This window comes from Dermacentor andersoni, chromosome 1 (genome assembly GCF_023375885.2).
Source record: "Dermacentor andersoni chromosome 1, qqDerAnde1_hic_scaffold, whole genome shotgun sequence".
Lineage (NCBI taxonomy): Eukaryota > Metazoa > Arthropoda > Arachnida > Ixodida > Ixodidae > Dermacentor > Dermacentor andersoni.
In genome coordinates, this window is record NC_092814.1 from 1,049,738 (window position 1) to 1,069,035 (window position 19,298).

At 46.3% G+C, this 19,298-nt stretch overlaps 1 protein-coding gene across 12 annotated transcripts in view; it reads right to left on the minus strand.

The window, feature by feature from the left end:
- LOC126543811 (RCC1 domain-containing protein 1-like) overlaps window positions 1-19,298 on the minus strand; it is a 123,447-nt gene that overhangs the window by 61,764 nt on the left and 42,385 nt on the right. Inside the window, exons 1-2 of one of the 12 annotated variants that reach the window (XM_072286036.1) lie at window positions 7,586-7,704; window positions 7,218-7,488 (exon numbers count right to left, since the gene is read on the minus strand). The exons of 10 other annotated variants lie outside the window; for them this stretch is intronic. In XM_072286036.1, the coding sequence (XP_072142137.1) occupies window positions 7,218-7,283 (66 nt within the window). In that variant the 5' untranslated portion in view covers window positions 7,284-7,488; window positions 7,586-7,704. One more of the 12 variants, XM_072286038.1, reaches the window with a different exon arrangement.

The window sequence follows — 19,298 nt, forward strand, 5'->3', positions numbered from 1 at the left end:
GGCCTGCAGTATTTGTAAATAAATGTACAGGCAAACTTCATTGCAGGGTGCCCATAGTGACCGTACGACCCTCTCCGAGATTCAGGCTTATCTGATTGTGCGTAAACAGAACATCGTGCAACGGTGTATTCACGATTTCTTCAAGCCTACAACCGAGCCCAAATAGGTGCGTGGAAATAAAGGATTTCTTTCTTTTTTTTCCCTTAATCTGCTTTTTCGGACACCTGTTTATTCGGACATTTCCGCAGTCCCCGTGAGGTCCGAATAAACAGTCGGCGACTGTACTTTGTTGAAAAATTCAAGGAGAGCATCTACGGATACTTGGGACAGGTGTCCAAGCATGGAATAATGGATCCAGTCAGGACCTACTGCAGTTTTTTTGCCAGTACAGAGAACTCTTAAGTTCTTGTACCGTGAATGGAGCATTGTACTCATCCCTTGACATACAAGCAGTTGGTAGTTTCTCCTTTTCTGCCGACAGTTTGTATTTTAAAGACCTGTTTGAATAAATAGCCAAGCTAGAGACGTTATAGAAATGCCCCCAAGTATATTCGCTTGTTCTTGTAGTGTTGTCTGAGTGCCTGAAGGTGTAAGTAAGGGTATCGTGTATGATGAGTAGTCCCCCTTAAACTTCCTGACCTGTTCCCACATCCTTTTGGATGTGACGGTGCTATTAATTGTAGATATATATTCCTGCCAAGACAATTTTTCCGCCTGTCTCCGAATATATCGAGCTTTCGCTTTGGCTTGTTTGAAATTCAGAAAGTTCTTATGTGTTGGGTATTTACGTAAGATTCCCCAGGCCTTATTTTGCTGCTTTTTTGCTTCGGTGCATTCATGTGTCCACCAAGGATTCAGCTTTTTCCGAACAACGCCAGAAGATCGTGGAATGGCCTTCTCAACTGCAGAAATAATACAGTTAGCTAATTTTTCACTAATTTCGTCAATGCTTAAGTCTTAAAATAAGCTCCTCCAGCCTGGTACTTTCTGTGAAAACAGACCTGTCTGCCATTTGTAATTTCCAATGGTGCGGTTTGTGGTATATAATGGGTAGCGTTGAGGTGAGGTTGATTATAGCAAGTAGACTATCACTGCCATATAAAGTCCCAGTACGTCCCATTTAAAATTGTTAAAAATATCCGGAGAGCAAAATGCTAAATCAAGGCAGCTAAAATTATGTGAACTCTGTGAAAAATGTGTTGGCGCACCTGAATTCAAAAGACAGATGTTGTTTGTTAAAATAAAATCTTCGATAAGTTGTCCTCTTTGGTCATTCTTATCGCTGCCCCAAAGAGTGCAATGAGCATTAAAATCTCCAACTAAAACGAAAGGCTCCGGCAGCTGGTCAATTAAATTTTCCAGATCTCGAGTTGTGAAATGGCTATGGGGAGGAATGTACAATGAACAGATGGTGACAGCCATAAATGACAAAACGGTGACAGCTACTGCCTCGTACAGAGTGTTTAATAAAACATTCCGTGTGGGGATGCAGCCTTGGATGGCAATAATGACACCTCCTGATAGACGACTGGAGTGCTCGCGGTCCTTTCTTACGACAGTAAAACCTTTAAGAAAATGTGTATGTTTGGTTCCTACGTTCCTTTCTTGGAGGCAGAATTTGCATCTTCGATGATGATGGAGCAGCATTGGCTGCAACCACCAAGGGGGCGGTTAGAGTTTCTACAGAAGTACCGGACGTGGACCCTGTAGACTCCTGAAACCGGTGTAACTACTGGTGATAACTTATTTATAATGTCTTTGATATCACCTAGATTGCGAATTAGGCCTCTGCAATTCCAATGAATGATGAAAGCCATCTTATTGGAATTGAAAAAAAAAAATTACTTATGTGTGCGATTGCCATTTGTTGGGCGTGTTGGCAAACTGAAAGCATATTTAGCGCCAGCAAACAAGGACGAAAGGGAGACGATACCACAATGCTCTTTCAGAAAGAAATCTTCTGATAATACTCCTCGTCTGGTGTTGAGCGAGCGATGTGGGGAGATTGTGACATTAATGTCACCGATAGTTGCGAGTTCACAGATTTTTTCGACTTGGGTCTTTCTTTGTCAGTTCGAGGAGGAGGTCTCTGCTTGCCATCTTTGATGCTTTGTAGCCTGATCCAATCGTGTTTGATAGGCATTGTTTGATAGGCAGTGTTTGATAGTGCATTGTGGTGTCGTCTCCCTTCCGTCCTTGCTTGCTGGCGCTAAATATGCTTTATGTGTGCGAGCTTACAAGTTGTAAGTGACATGTATTAAAATGCTGATTACTCTTATGAAGGGCGGTAACCATTCAGGTTACCTTTCCCTTTCTCAGCGGAGTTACAATATGTTTCTCCTTCTGTGAGCGCTCCAATGACGCCGGGGTTTTCGGATCGACCTCCATCGCCTTTTCCGAGGCACTGGATGATCGAGAGCCAGGCACCAAGACGCGCGTCTCGGGCCGTGGGGTACGGTTCAACTTCAGACCCTGCGGCACTGTAGTCTGCCAGCCCGTCTTCGATGATGATGGAGCAGCATTGGCTGCAACCACCAAGGGGGCGGTTAGAGTTTCTACAGAAGTACTGGACGTGGACCCTGTAGACTCCTGAAACCGGTGTAGCACTGCCCCCTGCCACGTCCCACTGGCATAGCTTACTTGTAGCAAGTGCCCTAGCCTTTTCCTCGCTTCATAGAATGAGATCTTTTCCATTACAGTTATTGCGATGATTTTTTTCTATTTTCCACCAAGGGCAGTTCCGTGAGTAAAGCTGGATGATCGCCCTTGCGATTGACACATTGTGTGGGAGCATTGCAGTTGTCGGATGGTCGTTGGCACTACACTTCGCGCATGCTTCCTTTTCCCTGCATGATTGTGATGCATGTCCGAACCTCTGGCACTTGAAGCCCCGCCTCGGGCTCGGTATGTATGGTCGGACATTGATTTTCAGGTAGCCTGTGTCGAGTGAACTTGGCATAGTACTAGAACCAAATGGGGATCTGTTGGTCGTTTCGTCGAAGTGTTGTCCTTTGTTCCTTGATTACATTTTGCTCCTGGAATTCCTCAAGGAGCTCTTCGTCACTGAGGTTCAAGAAATCTTCTGATATTACTCCTCTGCTGGTGTTGAGTGAGCGATGTGGGGAGATTGTGACATTAATGTCACCGATAGTTGCGAGTTCACAGATTTTTTCAACTTGGTCTTTCTTTGTCAGTTCGAGGAGGAGATCTCTGCTTGCCATATTTGATGCTTTGTAGCCTGATCCAATCGTGTTTTATAGGTATTTGGATACTAAGAAAGGCAACAGTTTTCTGATAGTTTTATTGCCTTCACTGTGAAGGACATGGAACTTTGGGAAGGCATCATGGGTTTCAATACGAACTGAAACATTGCTCGGTGCACCCTCGTTTTCGAGGACGATCTTGGAGGGAGGGAAAAGCATTTGCCATGTAAACACTAGAATATTCGGCGGCGATGGTAGCCACCCACCACCGAGCCCAACTAGGGGACTCTACTAGGTAGGGAATAATAACTGTAGACGCCAACCATGCATCGTCGCTATAACCTAATATATGTATACCCAAGACTGGATATATTACACATGTTTATCCCTTGCCACCAGGAAATACGGAAGTAACAAGACGTGAAGAGAAGACAGGAAAGATGGAAAAGTGAAAGAGAAAGACCAAGATTGGAGAGGACAGGAAAAGGCGGCTGCCAATTTCCTCCAGGTGGGTCAGTCTGGAGGTGCCGTCTATGTGAAGCCAAAGCCGAAGAGGTGTGTTGCCTCTGCCGGAGGGCCTTAACGGTCCAAACACCCAGCATCGGCTCAACCCCCAGGATCCCCCTTTCCCCAGACACGGCTAAGCCACGCACAGCTACACGCAGGAGGGTCCAACCCTCGTGTGCTCGGGTACATGGTGTCGCAACACACGAAATGCCTGCTGACGCGGACAGCCCTATGAGGTCTGCAGAGTACAATCAGCCTCTCTATATGGCTTTCAGAGATTACGAAAAGGCATTCGATTCAGTAGAAACACCAGCAGTCATAGAGGCATCACGTATTCAAGGAGTACAGGAGGCTTACATAAATATTGTTACACTTCAACACCACCAAGGTTGTTAATTGAATGTTTGCCACGTGTCAAACCACCGCACCTCCTAACCAGACGTCAGCACGGCGTGGACAACGACTATATGCGGTCACCTCCCATTACCTGGAAACTGGAGAAAAGGATGAACAAGAGGGAACCCAATGACCAAAGGATAAGCGCAGTTAATTAGACAAGTCAAATCACCACCAATTTATCGGCACTTATCCAGCCGTCGAGACAGTATGTAAACCGGCTATTGCAGGATTCCACGAAAGGACCTCAGCCCACACCTCACCTTGCAGGCTGAGCGAAGAAAGACAGCATGCGAACCGGCCACAACAATATCTTGGAAAATATCTACAAAAATTCCACAGCTACCTTGATTCTCCACAAGTAGAAATATGCCTATTGTAAGAGTTGTCAGACGATCTCACCACTGCCACCATTTGTAAGGGATGAAGGTCGTAGAGAGGAACTTGGGAGGAACTAGGCGTACAGGGTTTATTTACAGGAAATTTAAGGAAATTAACAATGTTTGTGTAAAGGACATGTTCGAGGATTTTACATGGAATACTAGTTAGTGAAATCAGGCGGTAGTTTAGGGGTGAATTTTTACTTCCAGATTTATGGACTGGAACCACCTTTCAGACTTTCCAGTCGGATGGCAGTGTGGATTCATCAATTGATTGTTGGAATATTTTGGATAGCATAATACTAGAATATATTTTGGTACTTTTTAAGAATTTAGCATTGATAAGGTCAATTCCTGGGCTTGAGGACACTTTCAATGATTCGATAATTTTTTCGATGCCAGGGGGTTGAATAATTACTGGATCCATTGTTAGAAAATCAAAACACTGCACGTTGGGAAGTGTTGTAGAGGAAGTTGTAACAAAATTATGGCAAAATACATCATTTAATACCACAGAGCAGTCGGCAACTGGAATCGCATCACCAGAAGAGTCAAGTAACGTGATTTCGCTATTACGGTTGGGGTGAATGGTTTGCCAAAACTTTTTTGGATCATTACTGAGCATAGCTGGCAGAGTATTTTGTAGAAAATTATTACGAGAACATTTCAGTGCGGAGACATAAGCATTATTCGCTTTCACAAATGCATCCCACCGCTGCTCGGAGGGAGAATGCTTGGCAGAGCGATAGAGCCACTTTTTTTGTTACGAAGTCGTTTTAAATTCGAGTTATACCAAAGTTCTTTTAAATGCGAAGAGAGAGTGCGCATAGGTACGTGCTTGTCGATTAGTTCATGTACTTTTGTTGTAAACATATTCCAGTTTGTTTCGGTAGTACGGCTTTCAAAATCATCGAAGAAAACGTTGAGAAACGTAGACAGTTCGTTATTAATGGCTTCAAAGTTGGCTTTACTGTAATTAAGAAGGGACTTCTTGACTCTCCGGTTTATCGACTGACAATATTTTACTTCAAAACAGCGTTAAATGATCGCTGATACCTGGCAGATACGATAAATCAGAGACCATATCAGGACAGTTCGTTAGTATAAGGTCAAGCGTATTTGCCGTATTGTGCGATAGCCTAGTAGGTTAAGAGACAAGCTGATAAAGAGAAAATACCGAGCAAAGATTAATAAAGTCAAAGCTTTCTGATGAAAACGGTTTCAAAGCCGGGGGCTCAGAAGACCAGGAAATGTTGAGAAAGTTGAAGTCTCCCAGAAGAAAAATGAAAGTGTTAGGATGACGTGAAATAATGGTATCAATGGCATCATGTAAATGGGCCGCAAAATTTGAGCAATTATTGAGTGGACGATAGCAAACCCTGAACACAAAGCTTTTATGACAGATATAAGCGTGCGCCCACACAATTTCTAGATTAGTTTGAACAGGAATATAGGAAGACGGAATATCTCGCGAAATAGCCAACATAACACCGCCTCCGACACGTGATTCACGGTCACAGCGATAAATGCTGAAGCTAGGTGCATCATGAAATATTTCGTTGTCAGTAATGTTTGGGTGAAGCCAGGTTTCAGTGAGCGCAATGATAGATGAATTACACGTGTCAACAACTGATTCAAGTGACTCACGCTTATTAAGTACGCTTCTGACATTTGCCAAAAGTACAGACACACTGGGTGCCGGCAACAAACCACCACGTCCCCTCGCGCTTACCTATGGTGATGTTTCGCCAGTCAAGTTTGGTGCTGAAGGTTGCGATACACTGTTAGTTGAATCACCAGAAATGGGCGGGTTTAGCTCTTTAATGCTGCTGCCAGCTGCATCGCACACATAGCGTTTATTGTTAACAATGAGCTTGTTGTGCCGCAGCTGGAAGTTCGGTGACCCGGGTAAACTTTTGGCGAATTCAACCAGCTTTCTTCTAGCATGGCAAGTGGCGGCGGAAAAGTCGTCGGCAACTGACATTCTATCCTCTTTGAATTTTGAGCGTAATGCCAGCACATTTTGTCTAGTTTTAAAAGAAGTAAACTTTATAATAACAGGCCAACATCTTGATGCTGTGAAAGTGCCTAAATGGTGTGCGCGTTCGATCTCGGATTCCGAGATGCTACTGCCTATCATGGTGGACAACACGGCAAGCGCTTTCTGCTCGGTTTGTTGCCATGTTTCACGTGCGTCAGGAATACCATGTATGATCAAGTTTTCTCATCTGGACCGATCTTCTAGATTGTCTATGCGATTCTGGATTGAAGCTTGCTGTGATGCCAGGCGCGTGGCAGTATCCTGCACGGCAGCTATGTGATGACTCGTGGAGCTAGAGTCGTTGCTTGTACGTTCGAGAGTTTCAACGCGGTTAAGCATGTCAATGAGCCTAGATTGTAATGTTTCTTGGTTAGACTTGATTGTTTTGATATCTGCTATTGCAGTCGCTTGGCTCAATGAAAAATCTTTTGATAGTTCCTTGATGCTGTCATTTGTCTTTTTCAGCATCTGCATCACGACACCTATCTGCGCGTGCTCCGAATCGCTTTTGGTTCGAGTAAATCGAGTGCGGGCTGGACCAGGGTTAGTCTCAATGTCACCACAGCAGAGCAACAACAAAGAAGAATCAAAGCAATTGCACAAGGTTTCACAAAGCACCCATGGGCATGGGAGCATTACCAAGCAGCGGTCGTCAGACCTTCTAGCGAAGATAGAAAAACGGTTACAGACCTGCGGAGCGTAGAAAACGAAGGGATTAGCCATGCCCACTGAAAGCACAAGGTGGCGGCCAGGCATATAAATACGGGGCGGAACTTGATTCCAGTGTCGATCATGTCAACTTGATACCAGGGAAATTGGTGATCCGAGGCATGAATTCTTTGAGTGCGCACGCACATTCCAGGCGGTAGTGCTGCGCGGGGCTTTCGGTGAGCGGTACTGTCAAGGGCGGGATGGTGGACGGCATAGTGACCACGTAGTAGACCACCAGGGTAACAAGGGCCTGCGGAGCGTAGAAAATGAAGGGATTAGCAATGCTTCCGCGACGGCTGCTCCCATGCCCACTGAAAGCACAAGGTAGCGACCAGGCGTATAAATACGGGGCGGAACTTGATTCCAGCGTCGATCTTGTCAACTTGATACCAGGGAAATTGGTGATCTGAGGCATGAATTCGTTGAGTGTGCGCACACATTCCAGGCGGTAGTGCTGCGCGGGGCTTTCGGTGAGCGGTACTGTCAAGGGCGGGATGGTGGACGGCATAGTGACCACGTAGTAGACCACCAGGGTAACAAGGGCCTGCGGAGCGTAGAAAATGAAGGGATTAGCAATGCTTCCGCGACGGCTGCTCCCATGCCCACTGAAAGCACAAGGTAGCGACCAGGCGTATAAATACGGGGCGGAACTTGATTCCAGCGTCGATCTTGTCAACTTGATACCAGGGAAATTGGTGATCCGAGGCATGAATTCTTTGAGTGCGCACGCACATTCCAGGCGGTAGTGCTGCGCGGGGCTTTCGGTGAGCGGTACTGTCAAGGGCGGGATGGTGGACGGCATAGTGACCACGTAGTAGACCACCAGGGTAACAAGGGCCTGCGGAGCGTAGAAAATGAAGGGATTAGCAATGCTTCCGCGACGGCTGCTCCCATGCCCACTGAAAGCACAAGGTAGCGACCAGGCGTATAAATACGGGGCGGAACTTGATTCCAGCGTCGATCTTGTCAACTTGATACCAGGGAAATTGGTGATCTGAGGCATGAATTCGTTGAGTGTGCGCACACATTCCAGGCGGTAGTGCTGCGCGGGGCTTTCGGTGAGCGGTACTGTCAAGGGCGGGATGGCGGACGGCATAGCGACCACGTAGTAGACCACCAGGGTAACAAGGGCCTGCGGAGCGTAGAAAACGAAGGGATTAGCCATGCTTCCGCGACAGCTGCTTCAAGGCAACACAAGACTGCATTGAAATTTTTCAGAATGGCCTTACATGATTCAGCGTGTCTTGATCACCTGGTCTCGGAGAGACTTTTCAAAACAAGCTGCTGGCCAGTTCCGCCCATGCTGTCCAAAAGATACCTCCATCACGTAGGTGAGGCAGCAAAGAACACATACAGTCTCTGAATTACAGTGAAAAATTTGACTGCCTCAAGGCAACCGTCAACGCTACACGCGCCAACTGCGTTCAGCGAATGACCAGCACACGGGACGTAGACTGCCAATTCGTTACAGGTGTTTGATTTGAGCTTGCAGTCCTTTGTATTTTCCAGACATATTACTCACATTATCATAAGCTTGGCCCCTACAATCATCAATTGAGATGCCATTGGTCGTCAAGAGGGACATCACGGTATCGAAAAGATACAAGCCGGTATGCGATTCAATTGGAACAAATCCAAGGAAGCATTCGTACACTTTCCCATTTAAATAGTATTGTAAGATAACTGACAGCTGATCAACGTGAGTAAGGTCTAGAGTCGAATCAACAATTAAAGAGAAGTATTTTGCGTGTTTCACTTCGTCAACGAGACGTTCCTTGACAGCCTTTGCCATGTGCTCGATAAATTCATCACAAATGGTTTTTGACAGATACGATGGGTGAGCTTTTCTTTTGTTCCTGTAGCGTTTGATGTGCTCCTCTAGAAAAGGATCAAACTTGGCAATGGCCTCAAGCACTCCCATATAATTGCCATTTCTCGGTGAACCAAAAATCTCCTCACTGCCCCTAAACTCTAGGTTGCGCTCAGCTAGAAGCTTAACTAAAACCACTACCCGCTTCAACACCTCTGTCCAGTAAGTGGTCTCAGTGACAAGATGCTTAAACAGCTTCTAGTCAATTGTGCTGCTTGAGTTAGAGCAGGCGAGCCATGCTGCCATGTAGTTCCAGTGCTCGAGGCTATTTTCATGTGCGCAAACTTTTTCTTCTGCTCTTTTCCAATTAGAAAAGCCATGCGTGGTGAAAGCACTGGGGTTGTTTGAAATCGAAAATAGTTTGCACGTGAAACAGTAAACGGAACTTTTGGACTCCAGAGTACATTAACCAGTGTCGCTTGTACGCCTCCCCATTTACAGCGTTTCACACGAAAGGATGAGGTGACATATAGCATTTCTGAATTTTGTATTGCCTTTCGGAAGACGGAAAATTTTCTGCCCAATTTTGAAAATACAATGGCCCTTTCTCAAGGCATACACTCCGAAACCTGTGAGTAATAACGTCCGGTCACTTAGCAGGGTCACTTCGGGGAATCTCGCAACGTACCTCTTGCTGTGGGGGTGTCTGTGCTTCTTTGTTGCCGCAACGAGAAGCCATTTCATTCGTCCTCTCGAGGCACACTTTGTGGGTGGAAACATGATTATTTGAAGCCAAGCTAACAGGAAACAAGTGAGTCGGTTCTTGGAGTGTTGTTTCCTGGCGCTCATCAGTAGAAGGAGGCTCATCAGGGAGGTTTGGCACCTGTTGATCAGCAGTAGTAGAAATCAGGCGTGGCGGACCGGACACTTGGAGCTCTGTGGCAGGGGCCCAGCCGAGTAGCATAGACATTGCTGACTCAGGAACAGGACAGGGCTCGGTTAGCGTCAGTTGCTCAGAAATATGGACGACCGAGGTTGGCACTGCTTTCACAGGATCCAGACAATCAAGATGAGTCAAACCTTGCTTCTTGCCAGGAAACGGTGGTGATGGAGTTGGCAAGTCCTCCACAGAAGCACAGTCGGTACTATTGGGAGGTTGACACGGACTCTGGGTAGAGCGATCATACTGCTCTGCGGAAGCTGCATTCACTAGGTACTTTGTCATCTTTGGTAGCTTCTTTTCACACTCTTCTCTTTCTAACTTCGCCTTTCGTTTAGACGCACCACTTTGATGCTTCCGACCAAGCATTTTCGCATGAATGGGTGGTAATTGTTTAACGGGCACTTCGTCAGTCCGACGCGACCGCAGGTGTCCAACGGTGGCTGTTCCGATGACTGGCGCATGCTGCCTGGATGGTGCGTGGCTGGCCGAAAGTGGTGCGTCCTCGGGAGCTCCTCAGCGAGTGGGCTTATGCAAGCTTAAGCGCAGCATGCGATCAACTTCCTTTTATAGACACGCACCGTGTCTGCCTGCTACTAGCGCCAAAGCAGGCGTTTACACATGCATAGAGTTCCTTGTACAACTTCCCTCCTTATCCATACAAACTCACTCCTTCTCCCGTTCCAGTCTCGTCTTCTTATTGGCTAGGAGCAATCGTCTGTCCTGGGAGGTTCTCGATTTTTCTTTCGCCCTGTCGACGTCGAACGTGAGAACGACGGGGAGAGGACGACTCCTAGCGCGGGCGAAGTTATGCGCCCTCGGTCACCTCTGAGTCATCTTTTTCTACTTCTTTCTGAAAAGTTCAGCGGCCAGTCCGACCTACCTTTTTGTCGAGCACGTGCGAGGGTGCGCAGCCACTAGGCAGGAATTGGCCCTGGAGACAGGCCTTTGTGTCCAGCTCTCCAACTTCCCCCTTCACTCTTCGACAACCCTAGCCCGAACAGTGAACATTCCATGCCCCACGGCACGCAGACAAAAGCATGTGTGACGTCTTCTTTCCTTTCCTGCCTGAACTCTGCCATCAGACTCATCTGCTATCGGACTCATCCTCCCCCATCCAAATTACCATCCCGGTAAAGAAAAGTCGAATGGGAGGCACTGTTGGGTACAGCAGCGCATCCTTTCTACGAGAAGGTCAGCGGCGGAACTATTTGAGAGGTGGAGGGTGGCGTGGTGGTGACGAGGAGCAAGGGAAATTTAGGCCCTCATCCCACATTACACATTTTAAGTGTTTCCCCCTGGCCCCTCCTCTCCAGACAGCACTGGACAGACGGAGTTACAGGAAACCACGAAAAGTCTTCCAAGAAAATGCACCTCACTTCGTAAGAAGGAGGGCACTGCCGGGATGGCGGGAGATTCCTGTTTTTGCAGCTCGACAAGCTCTCCCCAAATGATAAGGCTAAACGCATGCTGTTACATTAGGCGTGAGGTCCGTCTGCTCGTTCTGGTTTTCTCACTTCATACATGTCACTCGAAGTTCAGTCGCCCATGGTTCCATACACTAAGCAGGTTAAATAAATGGGCGCCCTTCTCATACTGTCCGAGGCTAAGGGGGCTGAAGCCCCCTTAGCGCCCCCCCTCCTCTTAATCCAGCGCTGTGCGTAGGTCCATTGTCTTCTTGTTCTCCTTTGGCTGCGCGTTCGCCACATGGTCTATTTGAAGTATCCTCTTGAACAATTGTACAGTCAGCGTCCGATTTTTCGGACTCCCTAAGGGCCGCGAAAACGTCTGAAAAAAAAAATTAATGCATGTATTTTACAGCCCTGAAGGGCTCAAATCACCACAGGCACGCCCGAAAAAGCTCTGAAGGCCTGCCAGCACACTTATTAGGCATAGCGGTGCTCGTACTGTGACAGAAAATGGCGGGCGCACGCATGTATAATTAAGGAATACATACTTCACAGTTGCCCCTTCCCACACTTATGCTTCACAGCGTAACATTGCTGTAATGAGGTGAAGCTGACTATCGGGAACCGGTATTATGCAACGCGCCCTACTTTCCGAACTTCGAAGCCAATCGCAATTTTCTGTCGGTGCCATTGCTGACAGCGGCGAATTCATTGAATGAAAAACACGGCACAGAACGGCAAGAAGCTGAATACCGAACCTCGAAGCAGCTAGGCCTAACACTGCCGCTGTGGTGGCTACGTGCCAGTGTGCCGGTTCGAGGCGGCGAGATTATCGAAGTGACGGCGGTGGTGGTTTTGATGAATGCCGTTTCGGATCTGTGGTCACGGCAAAAAGTTCGGAAAATCGGAGAGCGAAGGGTTCCTGCGTCCGAAATTTCACACGTTCTTATACATTGACCCTGTGGGGTACGCAGTGGTGCCGTGTAGCCATCCGAATTATCTGGTGTCCGGAAAGTCGCTCGTTGACTGTACTCTGGCAACTCCTCCAGCCAACGACGCGGCGTCAAAGACCATTCGTTACGATTCCTCTGTTACTCAGGCCAGCATTAATGCGACTTTCTTTCCCTTTCAATAAAATTACAACTGATTTTCCCTGATAGAAGCGCAAATTCCCTGATTTCTCCCTGAGTTTTTCCAGACTACTCTTCTCTTTATTAGGTTCTCTTTTATAGCTTTGTGCAAGAGGGTGGCGCATGCATCAAAGTGGTTAGGGAAAAAAGGATGCGCTTGCTATCAGCTCGTCTGCTTCCATGGTGGCCAAATATGACACAGTTTGTTGCGAGAAAGCGCAGCAATGCAGATGAGTAGGTTCTGTGGCTTGCATATTTTTGTTGTGCATAGTGCACTATGATATGACACACTCTTGCTATTTCCGCATCTGAGTCTATTGCGAAGTGCGCATATAGACGAAAATGGCGAGCTGAAATTTTAGAACCCAAATTAGAAAATATATAGCACAACGCTGCATGAGTTCAGGCATTCAGGTGTTTTAAGTAGAGAAATAGCACCAGTATTATTCTCAATGATTTTATTCTGCTCACATCTTCTGTTCTGTTGAGTGGCCAATTTCAGTAAAAGCGGGCATGCGACTTGTTCGAGCCATAGTCACACGGCGAAGTTTTAAAAAGGAGATAGAAATGACCGATATATATTACACCTTGTCATGCTCATCCAGGGTTTAGAAAGGCACGTACCTGTTTCCACAGAAAAAGGAATTTTAGTGATGCATGATCCTGTCTGCTACCGGTGCACAGCTTTTGCAGACATTCAATGCCGCTTTAAGCTCGGCAATATTGAATGGACGGCATTTGCGATCCAGTGTCTTGCGTTCTTCTATTTCTTTGTATTTCAGGAATGTCTATGAATAGTGCACAGAGCTAGATATGTACTAAAAATGTTTACCAAGAGCGTCTGCCTGGTCTTCCAACCCGTTTCCTTGATTATTTATCAAAAGCAGTGAATGTAGTTGCTGCTCCTTCAGTCTTCTGAGCACATCCCACACTTGTTTCTTGGGTATACGAGGAAACTTCTCCCAGTTTGCTCTCCTAGCCTGTCATTGCGTGCGTCTTCCCTGCGATTTAGACCGTTTGAATTCAACAAGATCTTCCGTAGTTGGGTATCGGCGCAGAATGCCCCATGCTTTGTTTTGCTTTTTTCGAGCTTGCCTGCACTCCTCGTTCCACCAGAGAACTCGTCTTTCACTTGGAAAACCTTTTGTTTGAGGAATGAACTTTTCTGCAGCGTCAATAATAAAAGCAGTAAATTATGATACAGCATAATTTATACTAAAATTACTTATGCAATCTCGTAATAAATAGGTGGATTCCTTAAAACATTTCCAGTCAGCTGAGGCTAGTTTCCAGCGAGCGACATGCAGAAGGGAGTCGTGTTGTGTTACTAAGTTTACGAGTTACTAGGAAGTGGTCACTTCCAATCTGATTTTTGATGACATGCCATTCTATATCAGGGAAAAGAGAGGCAGAGCCAATCGACAGGCCCACTGATGAATATGAATTATGATGAAGGTTGTAATATGTTGGTTCCATCTTATTGAAGACGCATGCACCAAAGTTCACAAGGAAGTTTTCTACGAGTTGATCTCTCGCATCCCATTGCGAGTCTCCCCAAAGCATGTTTTGAGCATTAAAATTACTGGTGATCATGTATGCTCCTGGGAGCTCGTCAATGAGGCTGTGAAATTAAGTTTTACTGAGGTGGTATGCAAATGTTATCAGTTCGTTAAATTTGCTCGCACAGATACAGCCTCGAAGGGTGTATGAAGGACAAGCTGTTGGCAAGCAACAGACTTATTTACAGCTATAGCTACACCTCCGGACAAGGCAGAAGTGTTGCCACGGTCTTTACGGAAAATGGCATACTGCTTGAGAAAGTTCGACTGTGTAGGCTTTAAGTGTGTTTCTTGGATACACAGCGCCTTCGGATTAAATTTGTGTACGACGCAGCAGAAGCTTGATGTGAGCGAGTTGGTTTTGCGTACTTGAAGAAAGCCAAATCACTGACATTTGAAACATCACAGAGGATTTGGGGCATACGGTCTGACATAGATCTTCACATACCCTGCCTCGATAGCGATAGTGTCGGGCAGGATGCTTGAGCCAAATGCAAGTATTAGGAGCTCAGTATTGATATCTTTACCATTTCGCTTGCCATTGATCACATTTTGATCATTCCATTCTTTTAGAAGTTCAGCTTCAGTCAACTCTATCAAATCATCGGAAACGATGCCTCGAATTGTGTTCATGGTACGGTGTGGGGTCACTGCCACCAGGATGTCTCCGAATGACACTAGCTTAGGCAGATTTTCACGTTGCTGCTTTTCACGGAGCTCCAAAAGGAGACCACCGCTCGCCATCTTTGATGCTTTATAGCTTGCCTAAGGACTTCTGTAAATTAATTGGCAACTATGAAAGGCGAGATCATTTTCACTGTCTTTGCTGGTTTCTCAGAATGTATTACGTGGTATCTCTGAAAGTTTTCTTTTTGCCGTCCAAAAAATTGGAACACTTCATCGGTGTGCTCTCTTTTCTGAGGGTGATCAAGGAGTAGGGGGAAAGAACTTGCCATTATTGACAAAGTTTTAAGCAGCGGCGCCAGCCGCCCACCATGGAGCTCAACAAGGAGTCGTGACAGGATTTATGTTTAAACAAGGCCTGCCAACACCAGCTGTACACAGCCACTATAACCAAATTTGTTATAACCAAGGTTGGCTATCCCACACAAGATTAACCCTTGCTGCCTGGCAAAATTGGAAGGAGAAGCCAGAAGACAGGAAAGATGGAAAGTGAGAGAGAGAGAGACAGGAAAAGGCAACTACCAATTTCCCCCTGGTGGGTCAGTCAAGGGTTGCCGTCTAAGTGAAGCCGAAGAGCAAGCTCGTTTACTTAGATGATGTCGTCGTCTTCGTCAGAAATTTCACAGATCACCTTGGGCGGCTTGCGACAGTACTAGAGGCCATCAAGTCATCAGGGCTTACTCCGAAGCCGGAAAAATGCCGCTTCGCTTACGATCTGTTCTTGGGCCACGTCATCAGCAAATCTGGAGTCCGCCCCGATCCACAGAAGACAGCCACCATCGCCAAGTTCCAACAGCCCATCAACAAGAAGGCAGTGTGTAGATTCCTTAGCATGTGTGCCTACTACAGGCGCTTTGTCACGGACTTTTCATGCATCGCTGAGCCACTGACACATTTAACAAAATGTGGTGTCGAGTTCAAGTGGAAAACGCCGCAGGCCGACTCATTTCAAGAACTCAAATGACGCGTGCAGTCGCCACCGGTACTTGTGCACTTCGACGAGGACGCTGATACAGAAATACACACAGACACCAGTAACCAGGCCTCGGTGCTGTCCTAGTCCAGAGAAAATATGGACTTGAACGCGTCATAACTTACACTAGCCGGTCATTGTCAAAGGCAGAAGGCAATTATTTTACAACCGAAAAGGAATGCTTCTCTATCGTTTGGGCCACAGCAAAATTTCGCCATTACCTATATGGCAGGTCATTCAAAGTCGTCAGCGACCATCACGCATTGTGTTGGCTAGCGAACTTAAGGGGCCCTTCAGAACGAATGGCGCGGTGGAGCCTAAGACTGCAAGAATATGATATCACTGTAACCTACAAGTCCAGACGAAAACCATCTGATGCCGATTGCCTATCACGCACCCCCATTGACTCGCCGCCACAAGATGACGATGATGACGACGCTTTCCTTGGATTATTAAGGGTGGAATATTAAGCACGCAACAGCAACGAGCTGACCCGGAACTGAAAAGCCTCGTCGAGTATCTGGAAGGGCACACCGACGTTGTCCCTAGGGCATTTAAGCGAGGATTGTCCTCGTTCTCACTTCAAAACAACCTACTCGTAAAGAAGGACTTCTCACCAGTCCGCGCCAACTACCTTCTTGTTGTTCCGTCAGCGTTGGGTCCAGAAGTACTGCATGCCCTACATGACGATCCTGACCGCTGGACACCTCGGATTCTCCCGGACACTATCAAGGATACAGGAAAAGTATTACTGGCCGCGCCTAACCACTGACGTTGCCCGTTACATCAAGACATGCCGAGACTGCCAGCAACACAAGACACCACCGACAAGGCCAGTGGGATTACTACAACTGATCGAGCCTCTTTGCCGACCATTTCAGCAGATCGGGATAGACTTGTAGGGACCCATTTCGACGTCAACAACAATTAAGTGGATCGTCGTGGCAACGGAATACCTCACCCACTTCGCTGAAATGAAACCTTGTGTAATCTGATTGCATGCATGTGCGACGCGAATAGTGAAGAACTTTGTGGAAGACACACGGGTCCCAGCAATTACTCTGGAGCATTCAACGACTGACGTATAAAAGCCGACGCGCTTGACCCGCTGATCAGATTTTCGCCGATCTGCGACTGTGTTCGCTGCTATCGTTGTGCTTTAAGTGTAACTTGGTTTTGAGGGCACAAGTTCGACCAATAAATATTTAGTTTCACCATTCACAGTATTGCTACTGTGTTCATCACAGTCACTACCACGTGACAATATGGCCAACATGTCCGAGGCCCCTTAAATTTTCTCAAGGAACTGTGGACCGGGGATGACCTAAATGAAGATGCCAAGACCACATGTGTATATGCGCTTGATCTGAGAAAACGTCTTGAACAGACTTTTAGGCTGGCACAAGAAAATCTCTCCAAAGCTAAAAACGTGCAAAAGAAGTATTATGACCAGGCCCTCATACTACTCCTAACCAGCAAAAGCTAGCTACTTATGCATTGGAAAGGGCCATTTCAGGTTACAGGGAAGAAGAGTAACCATGACTATTGGTTGGACCTGGGACACGCAACAAAACTGTTTCGTATTAATATGCTGAAACGATACGAAGAATGTCAGCCAGAAGTCGTTCCTCAGGCTTCATCATTCATTGTTGTCGAAGAAGAATCTGACAGCCCCCTGTCTATGTTTAAAGTAAACAAGGGCAAAAGTATTAATTCAATAACACTTGGTAGCAAACTACACGAAGCACAATGTGCTAATATCAGCAATCTCTTCGACACATTCAGAGACGTGTTTTCAGAAGTTCCTGGGAAGACGACTCAAGTGGAATGTGAAGTAGAGCTCAATACGTCAGCAATGATTTACATGTCCCAATACCCATTGCCGTTTGCAATGAAGTAGTAGAGAAACAGGTCCAAGATATGCTGAAGCTGGGCATTATTGAGCAATCACACTCACGTTGTAACTTACCTTCGGTAATCGTCAAGAAACCAGACAACAGCTACCGTGTGTGCATTGATTTTCGTCACATCAACAATGTTCTGGTGTTCGACGACGAACTATACCAAGGACTGACATTATGTTTGCCGCAGTCGAAACAAAACTTTTCCTCAAAGTTGGACCTCACAAAAGGTTATTGGCAAGTACCCTTAGAAAAAAATTTTCAACCGAAATGAGCCTTAGGACATTATCACTTTCTTTATATGCCTTTTGGAATCAAGATGGCATCAGCAGTGTTTATGTGGTTGATGAGGACGCTACTGCAGGGCATCCCAAACACAGTACGCTACATAGGCAATGTTCTGATCGCCACAGCTACATGGGAGGAAGATCTACGAACCCTGAAACAGTTGTTTCAGAGGATATGAGAAGCGGGCTTGAAAATCAAGCCTCAAAAATGCGAGATCAAGATGACCTCCATCGTTTTCCTTGGTCATCAACTGCGAGACGGTAAGATCCATCCGGTAAAGAGCACCATAGCGAAGATCGCGAAAACCCCAAATCCAGAAACGAAGAAACAGCTTCGCTGTTTTCTCAGCCTAGCAGGATATTACCGGGATCTGATACCTCATTATGCAAAGAAATCCAAGCCCCTGAGTGAGATGACAAGGAAGATGGAAAAGAACAAGGTAGACTGCAATTCCAAAAGAGAAGAAGCATTTCAAATGCTCTAATAAGCTCTTGCATCTGGACCAGTAATCAAAGCAGCCGATCTAAAAAAGACATTCGTGTTACATACAGATGCCTCTGCTACATGTATTGGTGCTGTGCTCATGCAGAAACATTGTGGTCTCCTCCACGCCAGCCACCAGCTTTTGCCCCGCGAGCAGAGAAACTACTCTGCAATTGAAAGAGTGTCTAGTATTAGTTTGGGCAATTGCAAAATTTCACATCTTCCTCTATGGAACATTGTTATTAAATCTGACCACCAACCACTACAGTACCTCTCGCATGCCAAGCATTTGATCAGTAGAATTTTATGCTTGCATTGGAAAAGTATACCTTCCGTGTGGAGCGTATCAAAGGTTCAGAGAACAAAAGGACCGACTGGTGGGCTAGTTGGTATGGCATTATTCACACAGTAGCGCAGAAGCGCATGGACGACGAAAGGGAAAAGATGGGTCACAGCACTATGTCCCGTCTTTTTCCTTTTGTCATTCATATGCTACTGCGTAAATAAAAGTTCAGAGAATGGTGGTGCTGATTACATGAGTAGGTTGCAGCCATAGGCACTAACCATACGACAGATAACATAGGACTGATCTTGGTTGTTGACTTCAGTGGACTGATCTGTTGTCATTGAGCAAGAGTCTGTGTACATTTAAGTGAATATGGTCATTTATTGCTTTGTGCTGAAACATTTGTGTTTCCTGTCTCGCGCACATTTCGGGTATTTTTGTTTTTCTTTTCCAAATAAGCATGCAAAAGGGGGGGAAGGGGGTGTTGTCATGTCGTGCACAGTATTCTTATATGGTGCATGGTGTCCATGGTGTTGTGCAGTGCTTAGAGGAAATCACACGAGGACGATGTTAAAGATAAAGAAAAGCAAGAAGACT